At 41.7% G+C, this 26,996-nt stretch overlaps 1 protein-coding gene across 2 annotated transcripts; it reads right to left on the reverse strand.

The window, feature by feature from the left end:
- Nucleotides 1-10,586: 10,586 nt before the first annotated feature.
- LOC108923304 (uncharacterized) lies at nt 10,587-26,984 on the reverse strand. 2 transcript variants are annotated; one of them, XM_018733967.1, is made up of 7 exons: nt 26,896-26,984; nt 13,510-13,662; nt 11,605-13,290; nt 11,358-11,462; nt 11,079-11,183; nt 10,951-10,994; nt 10,587-10,750 (listed from the first exon to the last, which is right to left on the reverse strand). In XM_018733967.1, the coding sequence occupies exons 1-6, from the start codon at nt 26,972-26,974 to the stop codon at nt 10,963-10,965; spliced, it is 2,160 nt and encodes a 719-aa protein (XP_018589483.1). In that variant the 5' UTR covers nt 26,975-26,984; the 3' UTR covers nt 10,587-10,750; nt 10,951-10,962. The 2 variants fall into 2 exon arrangements, with proteins under 2 accessions (XP_018589483.1, XP_018589481.1); XM_018733965.1 differs by lacking the exon at nt 10,587-10,750 and having other exon boundaries at nt 10,770-10,994.
- Between the last annotated feature and the right edge of the window lie 12 nt (nt 26,985-26,996).

Here is a 26,996-nt window from a genome sequence, read left to right on the forward strand (position 1 = left end):
AAGTAAATGCAAACTACTACAGGTGTACTATAGAGCTCAGCACAGGACTCTAGCCCCCCTTGAGCAGCATAGCAGGTAGAGCTGACATGACTCAAGCACTAATACATTTAAAAAAAAAAAAAATCCCCACACACCATTAAGGTTTCTGAATATGGACATGTAGCCTTGAGATTGCACCTACACATGGCTAATCTTGTAACTGACCTCAGACCATCCTTTATTCTCTCCCCCACCTTTCTCCATGCTAATTACAATCCTTTTCTCTATTCAGGGAGGGGAAGAAGAGAAAAAAAAAAAAAAAAAAAAAAAAAAAAAAAAAGTGGTTTCTGTATTGCAGCAGGAGCTCACCCCAGGAGAGTTCAATTCCAAAGTGAAGTAATCCTGCTGGAGATCTGATTTCTAGCTACCAACAGAAATTGTCAATAATACTGTGTAGCCTTTCCTGTAATAAGATACAGAAACATGTCACAATACAAACTATTGTAGTTCCGGGGAGGAACATTGGCACCTCTACATTTAAAAAAATGCAGCAATATTTTTGGTCAGAGCTCCACACTCCAGGGAAAGCAGCCACAGACAATTGGAAATAAACTGGTACAAGAAAAAGGTTTTTCTAATTTCAAAAAGTTGCACAATGAGCATTTTGTAAATCACAGACATTGATATAGATGCATTTCCAGCACAGAGCTAGAAGAGTAGGCTAGAATCACTATATGAAGCAGAACATGTGTTGTGGAGGTTCACACATATTCAACTCAAAAATTTAAGTGAAAAAACAGGGGGGCAGACACCTTTCATGAAATGCACATTTTATACCAATTTCATTGAAGACTAAACAGAACTGTCTAAAATATGATTTATTAGATTTAAGAGGTACAACACAAGCCAAAGTACTTAAAATGTTGGCTTCCAGAAAAGCCAGTGAATGAAGCAGTTACATCCCCACTATCCCTGAAGGAGCATACAAAATAAGTAAAATTAAGCACATTTGTTTTCATAACCTTATGCATGTTGAGGCAAGAAACTGCAGCATCATATTTGTGCATTTCAAAGACAAAGCTTAAGTCTCTTAGACTGCTATCTGAACAGTTTGATCTAAATCTGCAGTTATACTAACATAGTCAAGGAACAGCAAAGAAAGAATAATGCTATCAAGTAGTCACAAATGTGACCATCTGGTGACTTTACCAAGGTTGCACCCACACAATTACCCCCTTCACCAGAAGTTTAAAAGAATAAAATAAGCAAAGATTAGTCAGGCTACTCCTATTTCACATGCCTTTTAGAAGAGCTGTTCCAGATGTTGGCCTGCTTTCCTAGTGCCATTTTCTTGAGCTTCTTCCAGTTTTTTAATGTCCTAGTTGGGTACACTCCTCATATAGGCTCTGCTGAGGCAAGTTCTGTCCATCAGTGATGAAGACTGGACCATCTGCCTCTGAATTGAATCAGTGTTTTTCCAAGCCCAGTAATGAATTTTCCTGCCAGTCACACACTGGACACAGTGTCCTTTGGCTGCTGAGATGCAGGTTGCAGACTGACAACTGCCTTCCCAGTTCAACTTCTTACACTTGCATTTCTCAACCTCATAACACTTGCAACTTTTAGAGTCTTGGTTCTGCCTTCTCAAAGTAAACATATCAGCTGGGGTTCTGAGAATGCATTCCTGTTCCTGGACAGCAAGGGAAAGTTTGCTGTAGTGATTAATTCCAGCCATGTCTGCAAGCCAGCTTGAAGCAGGGATACAAGGAGGCAGAGAGTCTGATGAGATTGACTCCCTCTGGCTCTTTGAGGGAAGGTCTTGATTCAGCCCAACAAGAGTTACAGCATCTTGGGATTTTGAATAATCATTTACTGTGATATTACCCTCCTTCTCTGATAGCAGCAGCTCATTCTGGAGTGTCCATTCAGATGATGGGACATAAATTGCTACAGACTCTGACCACATGGACTGATTGGCCATCTTCTTGAAGTCTACCATGTACTGGATGCTGAAAGGCAGCTTTATGATTTTAAATGTATTCTCCTCAATGTAATCTGCCACTTTGTTTGGCTCTTCACCCTGCTGTGAAGTAGCAGATTTCAACATTACCTGACTGGCCTCACAGCCACTGTGCAATACATCCATGCTAGAAGGTGGCAATACTTGCCCTAGCTGGACCCTGGGACAAGAGGGGGATTGCTGTTCTCCCTGCTTCCCTGAATCCATACAAAGGTTGCTCTCGTGTGCTGAGGAAGCATACACTGGGACAAGGCCCTCAGAAGGGTAGGCATCATGTTCCACAAGGTTCCCATCACCATATGGCTCTCCTGCAGGCAACTCATTCAAAGGTGTGCAAATCTGTCTCCAGCCATTCGCAATTCCAACCACACAGGCACTCCCTGGGGCACATCTGACATCTGCAGTTGTCTTCATTTGTGCCCTTTCCTGCAAGCAGACACCAAAGGTGGGAGAGGAAGCAGGGGTGGAGTTGGAGCAGGCTGTACCCCTTCCAGAATCAGACCCTGCACATTCGATGTTCTTGGAGAACTGGGGATCACTCCAGCCCAGGAATGGAGTCTCTGTTTGCACCCCCAAGCTGACCATCTCCTTTTCAGCAGAAAAAGCCTGGCATCTGAACCGCTGAGAAGGTGGATAGTGAGAGTTCGGAGCCCTGTGATCTCTCAAGGGGAGCTGAGCAGGGAACACCACAAAGCCAGGGGTCTCCATATAGGCACTTTGCGGCAAAGCCACACCAAAACCTTAAAAGGAGAAAATTAAACAGTACTAGCAGAACGATGTATAAAAGGCACATTAAACAGTAGATTCATTGGCACAATATATTTTGAGAAATACTCAGCAGCTGTTGGGGGTAGAAGCAAGTTACTGTCTATAGAAACTACCTTTCTGAATAAATAGCAAGATCATTTACCTTTACAAATGTAAGATGTCTCCAAGTTACTATAAATGCATCATATTTAGTATCCCAACATTCTCTCCTTAAAAGGAATCCAGTCATTTCTAATGTGAACTAGGACCCCCTCCCCAGTAAATGAGGAGATTCTAAATAGTCTGAGAAAAGTATCAAGTAAATGCCTAGAGTACAGCAGACTAACCTGGTATGTATTTGGTAACTTTTACTGAAATGTATGAAGATACATTTATCCATTCATTAAACCCATTAATATTTTTAACAGTTCAAAACACTGAAAACCCTAACCTGAATTGAAGACTTTGCTCTGATGTGTTAAAATTTTCTTGAGCAAATGTTACAAGTTTGACTACCCACCTCTGTCCAGAGGATTCATTCATGTTTAAGACAATGAACTGAAAGGTCACATTACACCTAAGCAGCTTTATTTTACAAAGAAAATACATGAATTTCAGTAGTTTACAATGTTAATGAATAGAATTTGCATTATTCTGCAAAGTTCAATTAATGTGCTGTGATCAAAACTCCTGTTCAGACATGCAACACTTCTGGTTCCCATAGTGACTAGAAGATTTAATCTCCAATACATAAGGAGGAAAGGATGAAAGGCCATAAAGTAGCAACTACAGGGACTTAGTCTGAAAGACATACCAATCCCTTGAAAGGGTAAGCAGGGGTTGTAAGGCACGGGCATCGATAAGGGCCACTGGCTCGGCAGGTAGGGCACAGCAGGAGGTACATAGAAGGTCATGACGTGATGTGTTCTGGACCATGCCTATGTTGAGTAGAGAAACATGAGACAAGACACTATGAAACATTCATAATTTTTAGCCCTCCTAGTTATTCAGAAAATTCCTTGTGGAGCATGCAAAAAAAGCAGCACCCAACCAGGTTGCAAAATGAATACCAATAAAATTTAGGTAGGCCAGTACTGGAATAATATGTAGCTAGTCAAGTACATCTCAGATTGAGGAATCTGACTTGTAGCATTTTAAGTTTCTTTACTTCTCAGACACCAATAACCATTTTCCCCATGAGAAAAATTACCAACTAACAAGCAAGTAGACACTGAACATTAATAATGAAGAATTATATACTAAATGCAGAGACAAAACCTTTGGAAATTTTAAGGTCACCAATTTTCTTCCTACCCTGGGAAACATACAGAGATATAAAACATTGAGTCCTTAACCCTACTGAAGCCATCTGCTTGGTTTCATGTTCATCATGCCACCTGCCCTATTTTTCTTTCTAAAATAACAAATCATACCCATGATTGATCACATAAGCAAAACACACGTCCACCAAAATTAATCTTAACATACATCTAAATACATATCATATGCAAATACTGCTCACAAAAAAAAAAAATTCCACCACAAAAATGCTTCCTTAGAGAAAATCAGTAATAATTATAAAAATTAAACCAAACCCGCATTTATACCCCACACAAACATACAGCATCCACAGAATGACGCATCAGGTGATTCCCCTAAGAACAGAACGGGGGGGGGGGCAAATCACACTATTTTAAATTGACATAGCTTTGCATTACTGCTTACGTACTGCAAGTAACATACAATATAAGAAGTGGAGAGAAAGCGCTCAGGTGCGCTTAAATAGACGCGTTTCACGTGATGTTGAGCTCGTCAACAACCGTGCAGGAATGATGCGCGGATCATCGAACGCTATTAGCGCATGCGGTAGAGTTAGCAGGATGCGGTGAACACCTCACCATTGCGCTTCGTTTCAGAATCAGAACGAGCTTTATTTTTTCAGTGATACACGTACACATGTGTACTGACTGTATTGTTTGCACTTCGCAGTATCGGACTTTTAATAATCTTACAGTTAATAGAAAGTATAAGATGCAAACAAGTTCTATTTTTGTGTCCCTTGCTGCTGATGGTTTTCTTTTGTTTTGTTGCCGTGGTTAGAGCCAAGGAAGTTGCCCAGTTCAAACACACAGTGCAGTTGTCCTCTTGAGTCGTGCCTGCTCTGAACTGTTTAGTACAATACCATGATGCTGTATCTATGGGTAAATCACTGTGAAGTTCATTGTTTAACATTGTAAAAGGGCTTGGACAGAGGTATCAGCTACATTTTTTGAGGTCTTAATGCAGTAACTTGTTTCAATTATCAGTTTGAAGTTTAGTGTTATGGGGTAGTTGTTACTGTTGTCAAGGGTGGGTGAATTTACTGGTGTTTTAACTCATTCTTAGTTCATCTCTGATATTTCAGTGTTGAGTATATTGTGCTTTGTAATGTGAGAATGGGACGAGTTTTTGTTTCTGTTCAAGATAATGTTTGTACTTTAAATTGTTTTCAAAGATATCAGATTTTAGATGTTTTAAATGTGTATTAACACAACACAAGTTTATTAAAGTGTTACTTGGCAAATGTAAGATGAAGGTTGAAATTTATATTTAGTATTACTCAATGCAATTTTTTTGGAAGCTGTAATAAAGAAAAGCTTTAAGTGATTAATTTTTTGTTGTATTTTTCTCTGCAATGTGCACTCAATTGAGGAGAGAGTCTGCTAAATGAATAAATGTAAACTTTAAGGTGTTGAGATTGTGGCTGATTCAATTTTTGGTATTCAGTTTAAGGTTTTGAAATAGTCTTTAAGATTAAATTTTTAACTTTTATGTGTTTTACTTTTGTGTATGTTATGTCTTTTTTAATCCCATATATGCATATATATAATATCTAAACAGAAATAAATACATGTATCATAGTGAAAAAACTGTTTCCCCAATAGCCAGATCAAGCCTTGTATATTCTTTTGATTTAGTCTCACATCTGTTAAACTTTGAAAAGACTTAGATGGCAGCTCTCTTACAAACTAAAGGTTTTTGAAAGAAGTGTTACAACTGCAATGTAAAAAGTTACCTTGATTTAGTTTTTCACAAACACAACTGAGTAAAAAGTTAATTACAATATTTACATAGCTGATGTTTTTCTCCAACGCAACTTCCAATGAACTCTATATAGTGTTATCAACCCACATACCTTATTCACCAAGGTGACTTACACTGCTAGATGCACTGTTTACAATGGGTCACTCATCCATACACCAGTGGAACACACTCTGTCACTCACACACTATGGGTGAACCTGAACAGCATGTCTTTGGACTGTGGGAGGAAACCCATGCAGACACGGGGAGAACACACAGACTGAGTGGGGATCAAACCCACGTCCTCTTGTACCACCCAGGCACTGTGAGACAGCAGCACTACCTGCTGCACCACCGTGCTGGCATAATCTACATTTAATTTCTTAGGATCTAAGAACAGTGCTCAAGGAACCCAGTTAGAACCCAATTAGAAACACTAGGATAATTTTATCCATAAAAATAACTTCAAAATGTTAAGTTACAGATGTAAAGATATCTCTGCTAAATTGCTCCCCCCCCAAAAAAAAAAAAAGTTCAGCTGCAAAAGAGTCCTATAGGATGCATGAGAACAGCACCCAAATTATCAAAGCACTTATGGAAAATTTAAGGAAATTATATATTTCTAAGAGACTGGATTGAAATGCTGAACCATGTTTTGATAAATGGGATGAAACTGAAAACCTTTTGTTGATGTTCACACCCTGCACAGGCTCCACAGGTGAGATGCAGGTTCAATTACCCTTCTGATATCACAGATTTAAACAGGTGACTGAATGGATAGAGATGCCATCTTACATTCAATCTTTCCAGGTTTGAATGCCACTCCTGCCATAATATCAATGAGCAAGGTACTTACCCAGAATTGCTCCAGTAAAAATTACCCTGCAGTTTAGAAGGTATGTGTGAGGGTATGGACAACACATGGAGGCAGCAGTGGAGGATCGAAGTAGGTGGACCACAAATGTTTATTTTATTTAAAAAGATTTTCAATAATAAAATAGTTTAACACAAGCCAAATACAAAAAAAACCAAACACTGAGTTACAAAAGAAAATAAGGTATGAGCCATGTGCTTAAACCCCTTGCACCAACAGCAATACACAGCTCTCTGTGTATGTTCTTTGTGTAAGTCTCTGGTTGTTTCTCTAAGATTACAAAAGTGATTCCTGAAAACTATAATAAACATGTTTACTTTTAACCACCAACTGCATGTACTTGTCATACTTCTTTTATTAAAGAAAAGTTAATGATAAACATGGATACAGGTAGGCCTTTCCCAGCACCCAACCTTTCAAAGAGAAAATGTTACATTGTTCATTTTGGTCCATTATTTCATGTAACAGTACAAAGTAAAATGCATGTAAACACACAGCAGCAAAATTCAATATTTTATTGATGTATCCAAAAACAAAGCTAAAACAAAAGCAACTGGATTTACTTGAGTTTTCTTGAAAACATTTCACCACTCATCCAAGTGACTTCTTCAGTTCTAAAAGACTGGTGGGGAGTTTTTGGTTTTAAACTTGGAACATCTATGGGTGGAGCCCATTTGAGACTCACATGACTGGGGTCTGTTAACAACCCAATAATCACCTGCCAATTGGAGGATGTTATTGAAATTAACCTGGGTGGTGTCCTCTTTTTCTACAATTAGCAGTACTTAACAACCCATTAATGGCCAGAACCCCCAGACCCAAGGTGTAAATGGGTGGGAAACTTTTTGGGGATAGATGCTAAAACTGTATTATATATGGTTGATAAATTGTGTCTCAGTCCACCTCCCCTGTTCAGAGAGGGGTTTCCCAATTTTACATAGATGGCTTCCTTCACTTCTCTTTCAAACCATCTGTCTTCTCTGGCTAAAATGTGTATGTTGTTATCCTCAAAAGAATGTCCCTTGCCCTTCAGGTGTAGGTGGACTGCTGAGTCCTGACCTGAAGAACTAGCTCTCCTGTGTTGAGCCATGTGTTTATGAAGGGGTTGTTTTGTTTTGCCAATATACAGGTCTGTGCATTCTCAGTGCACTGAACTGCATAAACTACATTGCACTGCTTTTGCCTAGGTGTTTTGTCTTTGGGGTGAACAAGTTTCTGCCTCAGAGTGTTGCTGGGCTTGAAGTGCACAGGGATATGGTGTTTATTGAAAATCCTCCTGAGTTTTCCTGATATTCCAGCCACATAAGGGATGATGATGTTCTTCCGTTTGTTGTTCTCCTCCTCTCGGTCTGTTCTGGGTTTCCTTCTAGTACTTTTGACGAAGGCCCAGTTCGGATATCCACACGTTCTGAGTGTTTGTCTGTTGTGTTTTTGTTCCTTCTCCTTGCCTCCTGTCCTTGTGGGTATAGTCTGCACTCAGTGGTGTAGGGTTCTGATGACACCCAGCTTGTGTTCCAGAGGGTGGTGGGAATCAAATAATAGATGCTGATCTGTGTGCGTGGGTTTCCTATACACTTCAATGTTGAGGTTTCTGTCCTCCTCCACATACACTGCACAGTCTAAAAAGGCCAAACAATTCCCATTGATGTCCTCCTGAGTGAACTTGATATTGCTGTTCACTTCATTGATGTGCTGTGTGAAGGATTCCACCTCTTGCATTTTGATTTTAACCCAAGTGTCATCCACATACCTGAACCAATGGGAGGGGGTGGTTCCTGTATATGAGGTCAGGGCTCTGCTCTCCACATCTTCCATAGAGAGATTGGCCACTATAGGTGACACTGGTGACCCCATTGCACAGCTTTGTCTTTCCTGTAGAAGCCCCCATTAAATTAGAAGTAGGTGGTAGTCAGACAAAGATCCAGCAAGATGCAAATGTGGTCTGGGGTGAGGTTGGTTCTGTCGGCCAGAGTGCTGTCCTGTATTAGTCGTTCCCTTACCACTCTTGTTGCTTCTGGGGTGGGAATACATGTAAAGAGAGAGATGACATCATAGGATACGATGGTTTCTTCTAGGTCCAGTTGGATATTCCTGACCTTGTTAAAGTCCTGAGAGTTTTGAATGTGATATGGAGTATTACCAACTAGCGGAGACAGAATGGTAGCCAGGTGTTTAGCAATATTATATGTGACTGAGTTGATGCTGCTGACGATGGGTCTGAGTGGAGCTCCTTCCTTGTGTATCTTGGGGAGTCCATAAATACAAGGGATGGCCTCCCCAGGATACAGCCGGTAGTACAGCTGTCGATCAGTAGCCTTTTCCCTTTCCAGTTCTTGCAGGTAGTTTATTATTTTCTTCTTGTACGTATTGGTGGGATTCTTCAACGTCTCATATGTGGCTGTGTCACGGAGGAGATTACCACACTAAAGTGACCAATCAACTGTATTTAAAACCGCCGTACATCTTCCTTTATCAGCCGGTAAGATAGTGATGTCCTGGTCTCTTTGTAGTGATACGACTGCCTTCCTTTCATCAATGGTGAGATTGCAAGGCGGTGCTTTGGCACTGGCAAGGGCAGCTGTTACTTTCAACCTTAGTTCTGCTTCTGTGTTGGTCAAACTGTTTTTCCTAATGGCAGACTCTGTGGCTGTAAGGAGATCCACCACAGGTATTTGTTCTGGTGTTATGGCAAAGTTTAGTCCCTTGGCTAAGACATCCTTCTCCGGTTGAGTGAGCTCCCTGTCAGACAGGTTCTTAACCCACTTCTCCTGGATGCCCAGCTGCATGGTGTTATCTTTTTCCCTCCAAGTCAGTTCTTCTGTTTTGTATGAATTCTTATGCCGAGTTTGTAAAGAAAGAAATTTGCGTTTCTGCCGTTCCTTACCTTTGATGCGTTGCGAGATCTGTGCCTTTTCCACAAATTTAGAGACTTCCCCCAGAATCTCTTTGGAAATGCCAATGACCTGGATGACTGAGAATCTTCAGACATTTTATTGATGTATTTTTGCCAGCATCTCACTGAACTTTGGTACCAGCATGCCCATCACAGCTCCATATGGAACATCATCTCTTTCCAGGAAGAAAGTGAGGACAAAATAAGAAGTCTTGGCAGTAGGAAGGTACCTGACCACAGGAGGACTAATATTTTGCTCTCCTTCACAGAATCAGCACCTCAAATGTTTCTTCTAGGCCAAGCTCTTAGCTGTATTCCTGGATCACCACAAGTATTTTAGTCACACACTAAAAGAATTCAATGAAACCAATACTTAAGAGGATTTCTTTTAGCTTTTTTTTTTTTTAAGCTTAAACATATGTAAACTGGTATATTTAATGAAGACTACACTATTATGCAGCAGCTCTAGATGAGTAACCATGATACATTACACCCCCCATAAAAGTTTACAACTTAGTTTGAACATACTGACAAACAATGACTCTCTCTCTCTCTCTCTCTCTCTCTCTCTCACACGGTTGCAGCAAGCCAGAGCCTAACTTGACAACAGAGGGCATGAGGCTACAGTCCAGGACAACAGTCCAACATAAGGCACCCCACACCCTCAGAGAGCAGGCAGAGGCCAAGCCCCCTGCACAACCACAGCCCCCCCAAGACAGGTAAATTGAATAGTAACTAAACACTGTAGTCATTGCATTAGAGATAATGAAAATTAGATTATTGAAATACCATTATACAAAATGTCTGTTCTCAAGTTTCAGTGCATTTTTTAAATCCAGCTACTCATGTATGGTAAGTGACTGGACTTCGTTATTCACTTTTATCCATCTAAATGCTGTTTTCCTTACACAGTTCTACAATCATGAAGGGAAGGCATCTGCCAGATTAAGTATACAGCAATTACAACCAAAAGGAACAAAATAAGCAGGCTCACTGCATGAAGTGAAATGCAGACTTTAATCTATGTACATACAGCATAGATGTGTCCATTACATATACACATTGCTGAAGAAGGACCAGATTGAAACAGTTGAGGGAAGTAATGGCTCCTTTTCTGTTCAGCTATGTAGCAAGCCCCCCAGCCCCATTAACAGCAGTGTCTTCATTGTCAAAGACTGAAAGACAGGAGGGCAAAAAGGCAAGCAATCCAGCAAAGTGAACCAGATGACCATTCTGCTACCTTCTGGTAGAAGCAGCACTTAAATGCTGGATCAGTGAGCCATATCTTTAGACAACTTCCATGAAGCAGTGAAAACTTAAGTAGCCTGTGATACATCATTGCATTTAATTGTGGTTCCTGCTGTTGCACACTTACATTTAGTGTTCACTAAATTAGCTTCTTGTAGCTCTTTGTGGACCCTGGAAAGGGGGGTGGGGAAGAGACCATTTACAATGCAGAAAGTTTTAGAATCATGCAAAATGCTTCCACTGCATAAGACTCACCTTTTCCCTTTTGGCCTGGAGGTTCAGTTTCATCATTCAAGTCTTTCCTTTTATGTCTTTGATGCTTTAATGTCTTGCTGGGCACCCTTCTCCGTGTGGACTTCTCTGCAGGATTGTCAGTTGTATGAAAATATAGAACACCTTCTGGTTCATCTCCATTCTTCCTAAAACATGCTGGTCTATAGCTCTATGGATCACACTGCTGCGGGTTCATGTGATTAAACCACTGCCTTTCATCAAGTGGAATCAAAGAACTTGTGATGCCATGAATATCCTCACCTTGACCCTGTGAAGGGTGAACCTTGCAGCCTCTAGATCTTGGTTTTACACTACAGCTTTCCCAGTGCTCTTGGTCTGAGATATGGTTGTCACACAACTGTTTATCTAGTAGAGAGACAGTGTTTTTATACAGCACACCTTTTGCAGAAGTGAATGGATTGCAGGACATACAACAATCAGATGAATTACTGCATGATGTTAAACTGCAGCCTTCTGGAATTTACCTATAAGCATCCAAAAGTCTTACCTACACAAGGTCGGGACTTGACGTGCTTGAGTTCAAGGTCCCTAGATCTTGAAGCCTTGGATATTTGGCGATGTTTTTTACAGCACTGATGCTCCCTCAGGATACTCTGCTCCCATTCCTCCTGGTTTGTTAGGTTCTCAGTTCCTGGTTTTGTTTTCTGTTTAGAAGACTGTTGGCCTTGAAGTTGCTGAGGCCTCTGTACTTTATGCTTACCAACAACAGTTTTACAATGCTTGCATACACTTTGCAACATCTCACCAGCCTCCTCTGTCTCAGCATCACTCTCCCCTTCTGCACAGTCACAGCTCCCCAGCCCATGTGTTGGTCTCCTCCAGGCCATTTTGGAGGAATGTGAGCTGCAGACTGAGCACATTTTCTCCTGGTATTTGCAACAAGCCTCCTGAGAGGAGCTGCACAGCCCATCACCCTCTGAACATAGAGGGTCTCTGGTTGTTGATGTAACCCATCTGCCACCACCAGCATAGACATGACCTGAGATTAGATCAATGTCCTCCAGGTCAGTGGAAAACAACTCATCCCTAGAGGAGAGCTCCTCCAGGGAAGGGCTGAGCACACTCTGCCGTTCCTGGCTTGCCTGGGGGTAGTAACTATAGTAGAGAGCATTCCCAAGTGAAGACAGGTAACTGGAAGGAGGAAGGAAGGCAGAATCCACACACCACAGTGGGCTTCCTTTCTGCAGCTGTCCAGCAGCAGTCATTTTGTCACAAGGGAGCTGCAGGATTCGGTAAGGCAGGTTTTCAACATCAAATACTGGCTTTTCCAGCAGGTCTTTCCTATCCCCTGGGTGCAGTTGGGAGGACTTTGAAACCCTCTGGCTGTCTGGTGCCACACTGTCCACAGCTAGGGAAGTAGATGAATTTGGAGGAGGAGGTCCAGGAGAGTTTGTCTGACTAGGACTGACACCCTGTCTGAAAGTTATGTTACACTGCTCCAACTCTTGAGTCTGATGGTCTGGATGGGCTTTTGAGCCATCTGTTATGGGGGTTGCAGAACCTGGGCTGTCACCTTGCATACCCGAAAACCAAACTCTTTCAGGAAGGCAGCTCTGCTGGGGCAACTCTGCATCCGCTACCACAGTCTCCTCATGCACAGAAGAGCTGTCTATGGGTGGCTCCTCATCAGGTCCTACAGGCCAACTCTCTGGTTGAACCAGGTCACCCAAGTGGCTCTGACTGGATCCAGTCTTGAACACTGTACTGGTCTCAAATTGTATAGTACGTGAAGATGGGCGGCACTTACTGGATAATTCTCTAGTGGGCCAGTGCCTCTGAGGTAGGGGTTCCAGCTCTCTATTTGATCCCTCACAGTCCCCTACCTCCTCAGAGCAAGCACTTCCTCCAGATGTTTGGGATACCACAGCTGATTCCAACTCCTTCTCCACCCCAGTGGAGGACATGCATGTCTGAACTCTGCCAAGGCTTGCAAGCAGTTCATTAACAAGGTTGCTAGGCTCTGTCTGAACCTCTGAAGTGGCTGTCTCCCTTTGAACATGGGCCTGCTGGTTGCAGTACTGACCGAATCGGACATCATAAGAAATCGTGGGAAGGAGGTGGGGAGCAAACATTCTCCTATAATCAATGGGCTGTATTGGAGCATGTGGCACAATGTAACCTGGATAATGCATGTAGGGACAGGGTGACAAATATGGCCTTCCAAAGGGCATACCTACAAAAACAGTGGGAGATTAACAGGATACTTAGAGAGTGGGGGAGGGAAAAAAAAAAAAAAAAACCCACTTTAAGCAAAAACTGTTTCAAAAGGAATGAGGTTAAGCAATGTTCACAGTAACATCACTCCATGAACAAGTTATCACAAATAATTTAAAGCCATAAAGTAATACACAGGGCAGTCACCAAACTTCAGCCTCACACTTTGAAGCCCTACCTGACACTGGCAAGCCATAGTGACCAAAGGGGCTGTTCATCTGCCATTGACACATGAAATATGGATGAGAGGGTGGTTGAACATAGAAGAAAGGTCTTGAGTGACTAACTGGTGGTTGTCCACTTCCCATTGAATGGGAAAGATTGCTCACATCTGGAGTAAAGACAAAATTAGAAAGGGGGGGGGGAGGTTACCCTTTAACAATACTAGCCTGTTCTTCAGAAATATATGTAGTTTAGGCAATTAACAGTATAGTTGAACTAAAGCAAACAAACCAAAGGGACCGAACATTGTGCAGGTAGCTTCTACAGGATAATTATAATCCATGATATTTCAAAGTGTCACCTTCCATTTGTGTGTTCTCAGGACAAAACATCAGGATACAATGAGGAAAACACTATTAAAGAAGGGAAAACAAATATTAAGAAACACAAAGCAAAAAGATGGTGGAGACATATTAACCCCAAAACCAGGCACTTAAAAGCAGTTGGACCATCTAATATAAAGCAAAACAAACCTCAACAGTGAAGGTGAGCACTCAGTGAGCCTGTAAACAGTGCACCAAAACACAGGCAGAAAACAACAATAAAACACACACATATAACCTGTTTGTCACTGCCCCAGTCAAGTTTAAAGGCTCCACGGCCCTTGTGCCCGGTCGTTATGCTCATTATAGCAATTAATCTCCCATTAATCCCTAATGAGCCACCGCCCCAACAGGAACTTCATTCAGTTTAGATCAGGCAGCATTTAGGGTCATTAATGTGACTTCTGATCTCAAGAGTTCACAGCTTTTTAGACATGACTTATCCCTCTGGTTGTAGTCCATAGAGATTTCCATGTTTGGTATTCCCATCCACAGTTAGGCTGCCCAGCATAATTGTTTATAAAGCAATTGAAAAACTGATTATCGCTTCATGTTGTGTAATAGCATTTCACCAACTTAATTCTTAATCTTTATCACAGTTCCTGGCTTATTTTTAATTTTTGATCTGATACCTTTTACCTGAAATAATACACTCATATGTATGTATGAGAGAGAGACTCCAGAATCTGACATTACTCTTATTTTGGAATCAGCTAAATTCATAAGTGTAAATGGGAGCAAATTGGGCACTTCAGTTAAACACATATTTTTAAAGGGAAATTCTGATGTGGATCATATCAATAAAGTGCATTTGCTTTTCTAGGTTTGGGACTCAGGCCTTGCTCCACGCTGCAGGAGGGTTCCAACATCACATGATCCTGTCAGTAAAAACCTTTGTTGGATTAGTAATGTATAAGCAGCATGGTAGCACATTGAGTAAACCTGCTGTCTCACAGTGCCTAGGTAGTGTGAGAGGATGTAGGTTCAGTCCCTACCCAGGCTGTGTGGAGTTTGCATGTTCTTCCTGTGTCTGTTTCTTCCCACTCTCCAAAGACATGCTGTTTAGGTGGATTAGTGACTCTGAGTCACCCAGAGTGAATGACAGAGAGAAGGTGTGTTCTACTGTTGTATGGATGAGTGACCCATTGTAAGTAGTGTATCTAGCACTGAAAGTCACCTTAGATGAATAATGTGTGGGCTGATAAGACTACATAGTGTTAACCTGAAGTCACTTGAGAGAATAGTGTCTGCTAAATGAAAGAATGTACTGCCTCAAATTAAATGAAATACCCTTTGCTGTATTATTTTATGCATTTGAGAAATAACACCAGCACATTTGTACTATTTGTACATTTGTACTATTTATATTTAACATGAGTTTTATTGCAGGTTTGAAAAATCCCGTCTCACACCCCACACCCATTCTGACCTTCTCTCCACGCATCAATTAACACCTCCAGTAACCCCCACCTCCCCCCTCCTCTGCACTTTTGATCTGTGAAGAGGAAGTGTGTCGGGTCTTCCGCAAACAGAAGACAAGGAAAGCACCAGGCCCAGACGGTGTCTCACCAGCCTGCCTAAAAACCTGTGCTGACCAGCTGGCCCCTATCTTCACAAAGATCTTCAACGGATCACTGGAGATGTGCGAAGTTCCTTCCTGTTTCAAACGCTCCACCATCATCCCACCCCGAAGAAACCCAAAATCACAGGACTGAACGGCTACAGACCTGTTGCCCTAACGTCTGTAGTCATGAAGGCGTTTGAAAGACTGGTGTCGGCCTACCTGAAGGACATCACTGGACCCTTGCTGGACCCCCTGCAGTTTGCTTACTGAGCAAACAGGTCTGTGGATGATGCAGTCAACATGGGACTGCACTACATCCTGCAACATCTGGACAAACCAGGGACTTATGCGAGAATCCTGTTCGTGGACTTCAGCTCAGCCTTCAACACCATCATCCCACACCTCCTCCTGTCCAAATTAACCCAACTCTCTTTGCCCACCTCCATCTGTCAGTGGATCATCAACTTCCTGACAGACAGGCAGCAGCTAGCGAGGCTGGGAAAATTTTCATCCAATACTCGCACAACCAGTACTGGTGCCCCCCAGGGATGTGTGCTCTCCCCACTACTCTTCTCCCTGTACACCAACGACTGCACCGCAAAAGACCCCCCTGTCAAACTCCTGAAGTTTGCAGATGACACCACACTCATTGGCCTCATCCGGGATGGTGACGAGTCTGCTTACAGACAGGAGGTCCAAGAGCTGGCTGTCTGGTGCAGTCACAACAACCTGGAGCTGAACACGCTTAAAACGGTGGAGATGGGCCTCCTGGCATGTGATGGAGTAGGGTGGAAGTGAGGAGCTCTGCTGATACATTACATTAAAATGGTCATCTGAACCTTCAAAAGTTAATTAAGTAGGGACTAAGTGTAATATAACTACCTTAAGGCTTAACATCAACATTCTGATATGAAGAAAAATCTACGGAAGGGGAACACGAAACAAATTCAAAAAACGCTGACTCCTTTCGCAGTCGGCAGTTCAAAGATGACAGATAACGTAGCGGAGACCTCTCAGGATACCACACCGGAGTATACACTCTCTCTTCGGACTTTAAGAGAGGAATTACAGGTATCTAGGGAAGCGGTGCTGGCGCAATTAAAAGCCGAAATGGCTACATTGTTTGTTGATATTAAAGCAAACATCTCTCCTCTGCATGAGGAAATGAAAGCAGACATTCGTGCTATACGTGATGAACTATCCGGTGAGCTAGCACATCTTCGCTCGGCACATGCAGAGATAGTTAGCAATGTCAAAGAAATGGGAAACACAGTCGGTGAAACAATGGAAAGAGTAACGGCGCTGGAACAAGCACAACAATCGATCGCTAAAGAATGTAAGAAGTTACAGGATAAATGCCTGGATCTAGAAAACAGAAGCCGGAGACAAAGCCTACATCTCGTGGGTATCAAAGAGGGAGTTGAAGGTGGAAACATGATCAGATTCCTGACAGATTTCTTCCCTGAGGTGCTTGCTGCTGAGAACTTTGACTCTCCAGTGATAACAGACAGAGCGCATCGCACTCTAGCTCCGAGGCCGACCGGGGAGGGGAGACCCCGTACTATACTTGTTCGCCTGCATTACTACGTGGACAAACTCAAGATACTGGATCTCGGAAAGGCGAGAGGCAAACTCACATACAGAGGGGCCCAGGTACATATTTTCCCTGACATGAGCCCGGAAGTCAGCAAGATGTGCGTGGCTTTTAATCTGGTGAAAAGGAAACTCCACGATGCCAATGTCACTTACAGCCTATTTTACCCAGCCAGACTTGTCATCACTGTGGACAGCATTAGGCACTCCTTTGATTCTCCATGAGCGGCCAAAGAATTCTTCAACCAGAAGTTTACTAAAACGAGCTGAATTCCATGCAAGTAACATGAATGTCACTCATATTTATAGTCTGATAGATTTGGGTATATTTTGATAAGAAGTATTTGTTGATCTAAGGTATTATTATGTATCGAGAACTGAACGAATACAAGTGAACATTACTAAACTGCAGGAGCTCAGGTTTATGATTATGTTAAACTGACATGGATGAAAAATATTATTTTTAGTTTCCTTTGTGGTTATTTGCTCTTGCTTTATGGCTAAATTTAATAGCTGATTGAGGTTCAGATGTCTAAAATTGATAAATATCAAAGAGGAGCGGAGAGAATTTTATTTGGCTGTTGTTTAGTTTACTCTCTCTCCTTAAGCTGTAGAGAATAGCAATGTGTTTTTTGGTAAACACGTTATTCCCCTGCTACTTGTTTGGGAGGTAGCAGGGGGTAGGGTAGGTAAATGTTAATGTTAAAGAGTTTAGAGTTCTTATAGGGTTGAATGTTATTGTATGTGTATTTATTTATCAGGTTTTTTTTTTTTTTTTTTCTTTTTTTACTTCTTTTTTGGGAGGACACAAGGATATCCATTCATTTATTCTACCCTCTACCATTATAGAATGTTGTTAGAAACATGAGGGGATCAGGAACTTTGAAGACACTCGATAAGACGAGTGTGCAGTTTGTCACCTGGAATTGTAAAGGCCTGAATGGGGCTGTGAAGAGAGGCAATATACTGGCTCATCTCAAGAAGCTGGGGGCGGATGTTGCCTTTTTGCAAGAGACACACCTTAAAAATCAAGCACATAAACAACTATATAGAAATTGGGTTGGCCAAGTGTTTCACTGAAACTTTAATTCCAAGTCACGTGGAGTAGTTATCATAATAAAAAAAAAATATCCCTTTTATCACTTCGGATGTAATTTCGGACCCGAACGGTAGATACATTATTGCAACTGGAAAACTTTATAATACTCCTATAACTTTGGCAAATATCTATGCCCCCAACTACGATGATGAGAACTTTATAAGGTCAATATTAGCAATCCTTCCTAACCTTCATAGCCATAACCTAATTCTAACAGGAGATTTTAATTTGGTGATGGACCCAGTATTGGACAGATCATCGAGTAGGCAACAACATGTGTCTAAATCAGCTAAACTGATCCAGAACTTTTTGAAATCAGCAAATATAATAGACATTTGGAGATATTCACACCCAATTCAGAAAAAATATTCCTTCTTCTCACAGTCACACAATTCTTATTCTAGGATTGATTATTTTTCTTTTGGATTCTAAATTGCTTTTGTCAGTGAATTATATTGATTATGATGCTTTTGTTTTATCGGATCATGCCCCATTAAAATTACAACTAACCTTCTCTTTTAGATACACTTCCAGAACCTGGCGAATGGATAATAGTATATTATCAAATGAAGTACATGTTGAGTTTATAAGGTCCCAAATAGAGTTATACTTGCAAATTAATAGAACTCCAGGAGTCTCTAAAAGCACATTGTGGGAAGCTCTGAAAGCCTACTTACGTGGTCAAATTATATCTCTTCTTGCTTATCGGACTAAGATACAGAAAGAGGAAAGACAAAAATTAATAGAACGAATTTCAGAAATCGATCACCAGTATGCAATGTTCCCTACTACTGAACTTCTGACAAAAAAAGAATAACATTGCAAACGGAATTTAATCTTTTATCATCGGCCGAGACTGTTAAACTAATAAATCGCTCCAGACATAAATATTATGAATATGAGGACAAAATAGGAAAATATTTGGCCCATCAGATAAGAATTTCTGAAACATCAAAATTAATAAGGGAAATCCGCACTGATTCTGGTTGTATAACAAAAGACCAATTAGAAATTAAACAAGTATTTAAGCAATTTTATGTTAAACTGTATTTAACTGAGTCAACAAAAGATGTCAAACTCTTGGATGACTTCTTTAATAATTTAGATATCCCTTCCATTTGTGAAGGAGATAGGAAGTTACTGGAGGAACCTATTACTCTGGAGGAGGTTAAATTTGCTATAGGTAGTTTACAATCCTCAAAGGCACCTGGTCCAGATGGGTATACACCTGAATTTTACAAGATGTTTCTTGCAGATATTGCCTCTCTCCTTCTAGATGTGTTTAATGAATCTTTAGAGAAGGGTCTTCTTCCAGCTACATTTTACCAAGCATCAATTTCTTTATTACATAAACAAGGAAAGGACCCACTTGATCCAGCCTCATACAGACCGGTAAGTCTGCTAAACGTAGACAACAAAATATTAGCTAAAATAATGGCTATTAGGTTAGAAAAAGTGCTCCCAACAATAATTCATGAGGATCAGACAGGCTTCATTAAAAATCGACAAATGGCTCATAATATCCGTAGATTATTTGATATAATATACTCCTCTCATTCAAGATGTCATTCTGAGATACTTATTTCTTTGGACGCAGAAAAGGCCTTTGACAGGGTCGAGTGGGATTATCTCTTCTCGGCACTGTCAAGGTTTGGCCCAACATTATTTCATGGATAAAGCTTCTGTATGTATCACCTATGTCGTCAGTACAGACAAATAATGTCAGGTCAGATTACTTTGTGTTAACTTGCTCTACTAGACAAGGTTGCCCATTATCTCCGATACTTTTCGCGTTAGCCATTGAGCCCCTGGCAATCTGTCTGCGAAGCTCCACTTTTAAAGTGGGGTCTCTCGAGGTGGGGGGGAGCACAAGGTATCTTTATACGCGGATGACTTATTATTATATATTTCTGACCCGTCCAAGTCTATTCCTGGGATAGTCTCTGCTTTAAAAACATTTGGACAAATATCAGGGTAGAAACTTAATAGGGGAAAAAGTGTACAATTTCCAATTAACAATTTGGCTGACCAAAATTCTTTTGAAACCTTGCCCTTTAAAACTTTAATTCAGTTTAAATACTTAGGGATCAATGTCACTAAGGTCTTTGCAGATTTATACAAAGAAAATTTTTCAAAATTACTGGATCAAACAATACGGGATTTGCGAAGATGGTCTCATATTCCCATCTCGTTAGTAGGAAGAATTAATATAATAAAAATGACCATCCTCCCTAAGTTTTTATTTCAATGTATACCAATATATTTAAAGAAATGTTTTTTTAATGACCTAGATAAAATCATTTCAGAATTTATTTGGAATAGAAAGATTCCTAGAATAAGGAAGGCTTTTTTGCAGAAGCCCAAATCAAAAGGGGGAATGGGATTGCCAAATTTTCAGTTTTATTACTGGGCGAGAAATATAAGAATGATGGCCTACTGGCTACAAAAACAACCCCAATTATGGGTAAACTTAGAAGGAGCATGCTGTTATCCTTCTTCACTTTCAGCTCTACTATTTTCGCCATTACCTACTACCCGTCTTGATCCATTGGATAATCCAGTGGTTTTGCACACACTCAGGATTTGGTCTCAGATTCGAGGGTTTTTCGGTTGGCAAGCTGGTTCTCTCCAAAGCCCTATTACTAAAAATCATTTATTTGCTCCCTCATTTAAAAATACTACATTTGATGATTGGGTTGGAAAAGCTTTTCAGACATGTTTATTGACAAAGTATTTCCATCATTTGAACAGCTACAAAGCAAATACAACATACCTCGGTCAAACTTTTTTAAATATTTACAGGTACAAAATTTTATTATACAAAATAATCCATTATACCCTAACTTGCCAAATCAATCTGTAATAGAACTGATACTGACACGTGATCCTCACAAGAAAGGGGGTATTTCATATATATATATATATATATATATATATATATATATATGAAACGCTATTCCAGCTGACAAGTATACCAACTTTAGAATACTTCAAGTCTTCCTGGGAGGAAGATTTGGGTGTAGAAATTGCAGAAGAGCAGTGGGAGGCAGCCCTTAAACAGATTCATAGCTCATCGGTGTGTGCTAGACACGGTCTCCTACAATTCAAAATAATACATCGTTTACACTGGTCTAAACAAAAACCGAACAGGATATTTCCAGATATAGACCCTTCATGTGACCGTTGTGGGCTTGCACCAGCTTCATTGGCCCATATGTTTTGGAGCTGCCCTAAATTGTTAGCGTACTGGAAAGGTGTTTTTCTGACGCTGTCAAGAATATTGCAAAGGCCTGGCGGCAATTCTAGGTATAGTAGAATCCGAGATAGTAAAAAACTGTGCTGAACACAGTATGGTTTCATTTGTCAATTTACTAGCACGGATATTAATATTATTAAACTGGAAACATAAATCTGCCCCTACACATATAAATCTAATGAGAGAGGTTATGAAGTATTTGGAGCTAGAGAAAATTAGGTTCTCCTTGAAAAAAAGAAAAAAGAAAAATTTTATAGAATTTGGCAACCCTTCATAGATCATTTCAAAGAGATTAATTCTACAGGTGACAGCTAAACAATACAACCCCTTAATATACAGTGATGATGGCTCATGATGGCGCCGCGAACGGCCGCCTCGGTGTGGAGCTCCACAGTTGTTTTACTGTTTTTGTTAGTTTGCCCTGTCTTTAGTTATACTCCGACAATCAGTTTTACCAGGGAAGAACTGCTGAACATTCGGCAGTACACACCACCCGACATTTTACCGGTTTTCGACTTTTCTGATGTTTTGCTGGACATTGTAGTCGGAGGTGCAGCGGCACTACTCAAGCGCTTCAAGACGCGCAAGCGTGGAAAGCGAGCTGGCGCGCTTGTCAAGCTCCGAAAGCGCGGCTTTAGAACAGCGCTGCCTAGTATCCATCTGGCGAACCTCCGCTCCTTACCCAACAAAATGGATGAACTTTTCCTCCTGTCCCAAAGGAACAAGGACTTTTTAAACTCTGCTGCTCTGTGTTTCACGGAAACCTGGCTGAAGGAAGCCATCCCGGACAGCGCTCTACATCTGCCGGGCTTCCAGCTGTTCAGAGCGGATCGCGACGCGGAATCAGCGGGGAAATCACGTGGCGGTGGGACATGCTTCTACATCAACGAAAGGTGGTGTACAGATGTGACAGCGTTGAAGAAGATGTGCTGTCCCGACCTAGAAGCGCTCTTCATCAACTGTAAGCCTTTCTACTCGCCGCGGGAGTTTTCCTCGTTCATCCTTTTAAGTGTTTACATTCCACCGCAAGCGTGCGTGAATGCAGCGCTGCAACAGCTGGGCGACCAGATCACTGACACAGAGCAACAACACCCGGACTCTGTTATAATCATTCTCGGGGACTTTAATAAAGCAAATCTCTCCCGTGAACTGCCAAAATACAGACAGCATATTACATGTCCCACCAGAGACAGTAATATTTTGGACCACTGCTACACCACAGTAAAGGATGCATATCACTCTGTTCCACGGGCAGCTTTGGGGCTCTCTGATCACTGTCTGGTTCATCTTATACCGACCTACAGGCAGAAACTGAAATCAGCTAAACCTGTAATAAGGCCTGTTAAAAGATGGACTGAGGAAGCAGAGCAGGACTTACAAGCCTGCTTCGAGTGCACCGATTGGAGTGTCTTTGAGGCTGCTGCTAGCAATCTAGATGAGCTCACAGACTCTGTAACATCATATGTCAGTTTCTGTGAGGATATGTGCATCCCTACCAGGACTCGTTTAACATACAACAATGACAAACCGTGGTTCACTCCAAAACTCAGACAGCTTCGTCAGGCCAAAGAAGACGCCTACAAGAACGGGGACGGAGTCTTGTATAAACAGGCCAAAAACACACTGGCAAAAGAGATCAGAGTGGCTAAGAGAAACTACTCTGAAAACCTGAAGAAACAGTTTTCAGCCAACGATCCTGCGTCGGTGTGGAAAGGCATGAAAGACATCACAAATTACAAGACACCACCCCCCGGCACCGTGTCAACTCAACAACTAGCCGACGATTTGAATGAGTTTTATTGCAGGTTTGATAAACCCTGTCTCACACCCCACACCCATTCAGACCCTCTCTCCACGAATCAATTAACACCTCCAGTAACCCCCACCTTCCCCTCTCCTGCACCTTTGATCTGCGAAGAGGAGGTGCGTCGGGTCTTCGTCAAACAGAAGACAAGGAAAGCACCAGGCCCAGACGGCGTCTCACCGGCCTGCCTAAAAACCTGTGCTGACCAGCTGGCCCCTATCTTCACAAAGATCTTCAACGGATCACTGGAGATGTGCGAAGTTCCTCCCTGCTTCAAACGCTCCACCATCATCCCCATCCCAAAGAAACCCAAAATCACAGGACTTAATGACTACAGACCTGTCGCCCTAACGTCTGTGGTCATGAAGTCACTTGAAAAACTGGTGTTGGACTACCTGAAAGACATCACTGGACCCTTGCTGGACCCCCTGCAGTTTGCTTACCGAGCAAACAGGTCTGTGGATGATGCAGTCAACATGGGACTGCACTACATCCTGCAACATCTGGACAAACCAGGGACTTATGCGAGAATCCTGTTTGTGGACTTCAGCTCAGCCTTCAACACCATCATCCCACACCTCCTCCTGTCCAAATTAACCCAACTCTCTGTGCCCACCTCCATCTGTCAGTGGATCATCAACTTCCTGACAGACAGGCGGCAGATAGTGAGGCTGGGAAAATTCTCATCCAATACTCGCACAATCAGTACTGGCGCCCCCCAGGGATGTGTGCTCTCCCCACTGCTCTTCTCCCTGTACACCAACGACTGTACCGCAAAAGACCCCTTTGTCAAACTCCTGAAGTTTGCAGACGACACCACACTCATCGGCCTCATCCGGAATGGCGACGAGTCTGCCTATAGACAGGAGGTCCAAGAGCTGGCTGTCTGGTGCAGTCATAACAAGCTGGAGCTGAACACGCTCAAAACAGTGGAGATGATCGTAGACTTCAGGAGAAACACCTCAGCATTATCCCCACTCACCATCATGAACAGCACTGTGGCAACAGTGGAGTCATTCAGGTTCTTGGGCACCACCATCTCACAGGACCTGAAGTGGGAGCCCCACATAGACTCCATTGTGAAGAAGGCCCAGCAGAGGTTGTACTTCCTTCGCCAACTGAGGAAGTTCAAGCTGCCACAGGAGCTACTGATGCAATTCTACTCCGCAGTCATCGAGTCCGTCCTCTGCACCTCTATAACTGTCTGGTTCGGCTCAGCTACGAAGTCAGACATCAGAAGACTGCAGCAGATAGTTCGGACTGCTGGAGGAATCATCGGCACATCCCCCCCAGCTCTCCAAGAACTGCACTCGTCCAGAGTCAGTAAAAGGGCTAGCAAAATCATTCTAGACCCCTCACATCCAGGCCGCTTCCTCTTCGAACCCTTGCCATCTGGCCAGCGCTACAGAGCACCGAGCACCAGGACAGCCAGGCATAAGAAAAGTTTCTTTCCTCAGGCCATCTACCTCATGAACACCTAAATCTCTCCCCTAGAGAGTAAACCAGTGCAATACATAATGCTATTTATATTTATCACATCATATCTCTTACTCGCACTCCCTTGCATTTGTATCTAGTGACTATTTTTGTATATTGGGTACTTTATATTTTTAAATATTTTTTATCCCTTGTTCACATACTCTATCTTCTCACCTGTCTTGTCACTGTCATTTGTCTGTGCTTGGAAGTTCCTGTCACCAAGACAAATTCCTTGTATGTGCGAACATACTTGGCAATAAAGCTCGTTCTGATTCTGAAAGTAAGAAGTGGATTTAATGAATATATGAGGTATTCAATAGCCTAATGCCCCCTGCCATTCTTTACTATTTTTATTATTATGATTATTTTTTTTATTTATTTCCTTTTTTTTTTTTCTTCTTCTTCTTCTTCCCTGGACATTTTTTAACCTGTAAAGGTGACTAATGTCAGGAAAATTTATGGATTTTGCAATGTAAATTGCTTTCTCATAGATTGTCAATTATGCAGGCTACTCTGATAAATTTAGCCGTTTCTGTTGAATAAAGAACAGGTTCAGGGAGGAGGGATGCTGACACTACTATTTACAAGGAGAGGGTTCTTTTTTTTTTTGTGAGATTATTCTGTACATGGTTGTGGATGTGTTGGTTTATGTGTTGTGATGTTTTGATATATTTGATAAAAAATTAATAAATAAAGTGGAAAAGGAAAAAAAAAAAAAAAAAAACGGTGGAGATGACTGTGGACTTTAGAAGAAACACCCCAGCATTATCCCCACTCACCATCATGAACAGCACTGTGGCAACAGTGGAGTCATTCAGGTTCCTGGGCACTACCATCTCACAGGACCTGAAGTGGGAGCTCCACATAGACTCCATTGTGAAGAAGGAGGCTCAGCTACGAAATCAGACATCAAAAGATTAGAGCAGATAGTTCAGACTGCGGAAGAATCATTGGCACACCCCCCAGCTCTCCAAGAATTGTACTCGTCCAGAGTTAGTAAAAGGGCTAGCAAAATCATTCTAGACCCCTCACATCCAGGCCACTTCCTCTTTGAACTTTTGCCATCTGGCTGGCGCTACAGAGCACCGAGCACCAGGACAGCCAGGCACAAGAAAAGTTTCTTTCCTCAGGCCATCTACCTCATGAACAGCTAAATCCCCCCTAGAGAGTAAACCAGTGCAATACATAACGCTATTTATCACATCATATGTCTTACTCACATTCCCTTGCATTTGTATAGAACATACATATAATGTCTAGTGACTATTTTTTTGTATATTGTGTACTTTATATTTTTTATCCTTTATTCACATATTCTATCTTCTCATCTGTCTCTTGTCACTGTCATTCTGTCTGTGCTGTGGAAGTTTCTGTCACCAAGACAAATTCCGTGTATGTGTGAACATACTTGGCAATAAAGCTCGTTCTCATTCTGATTCTATTTCTTAGAAAATATTATTCATAACACTATATTTTTATGCATTCATTATCAATAATATTGATCTTATTTATTTATTTACTTACTTAATCAGTAGTTCGTATCAAGTGTTCTTTGTGCTGCTGTTCTCCTGAGGGTTAAGGGATTTCATTGTATTGTATGCAGTAACAATAAAGTCTTATCTTATCTAACACCAATTACTTAAGGACACTGACTGTACAAAGAAAGCAGTGGGGCCAGAAACACTGACACACAGGTTTTTACTTCATTTTCTCCCCACATTAATTCTGTTCTTTCCCTGACTGGTATTATCTGTATTTAGAGCACAATTTGGAAATGAATGTGACCTACCAGTTAAATTCCAGTGTGTACAGGTGTTAAATACAGGAGTACTTAACACACAGGTTGATTGATAATTTTTTTCAGATTTGGCTGATGTGTTCCCCTAAAATGCTGAATCTCTTTATTAAACATAAACTAGCGAATAACTTAATAATAATGATCAGGAGTAATATCAAAAGCACTCTCTCTGCAGATCCACTTCAACTTCTCCCTGCTGATTTCGTAACTGCTACTGTATCAATAATTCGTAGTGTTTTCTGAATAGCGCGGTTGTTTACTCTTAGTTTTACGTCGCTTTGGACAAGAACGTATGGTCAAAGAAAGAATAAACGTAAATCTGAACTGCTGCATATTTACATCATGTTCTCTGCACCGACAATACGTAACAGGTTCCACCACTAGAAGACAAGCCCCCGCCAGCGAAACCAGTTGTTGGGCGCATACCCGGTATCCTCACGTGGCCTCTTGCACCGCGCATGTTCGATGTCCTCGCTTGGCCTCTCGTGGCGTGGAGCGCGTGCATTGCTCGCGGAGATTCCGTGTTG

This window comes from Scleropages formosus, chromosome 17 (genome assembly GCF_900964775.1).
Source record: "Scleropages formosus chromosome 17, fSclFor1.1, whole genome shotgun sequence".
Taxonomy (NCBI): domain Eukaryota; kingdom Metazoa; phylum Chordata; class Actinopteri; order Osteoglossiformes; family Osteoglossidae; genus Scleropages; species Scleropages formosus.

Excerpts from the sequence above, each read along its gene's own strand:
- LOC108923304 (XM_018733967.1), bottom strand. The coding sequence starts at position 26,974 with ATGCACGCGCTCCACGCCACGAGAGGCCAAGCGAGGACATCGAACATG. Across the intron at positions 13,291-13,509 it reads CTATGGCTTGCCAGTGTCAG|GTATGCCCTTTGGAAGGCCA; the intron begins GTAGGGCTTCAA and ends CTGTTTTTGTAG. Across the intron at positions 11,463-11,604 it reads CAAGTCCCGACCTTGTGTAG|ATAAACAGTTGTGTGACAAC; the intron begins GTAAGACTTTTG and ends TCTCTCTACTAG.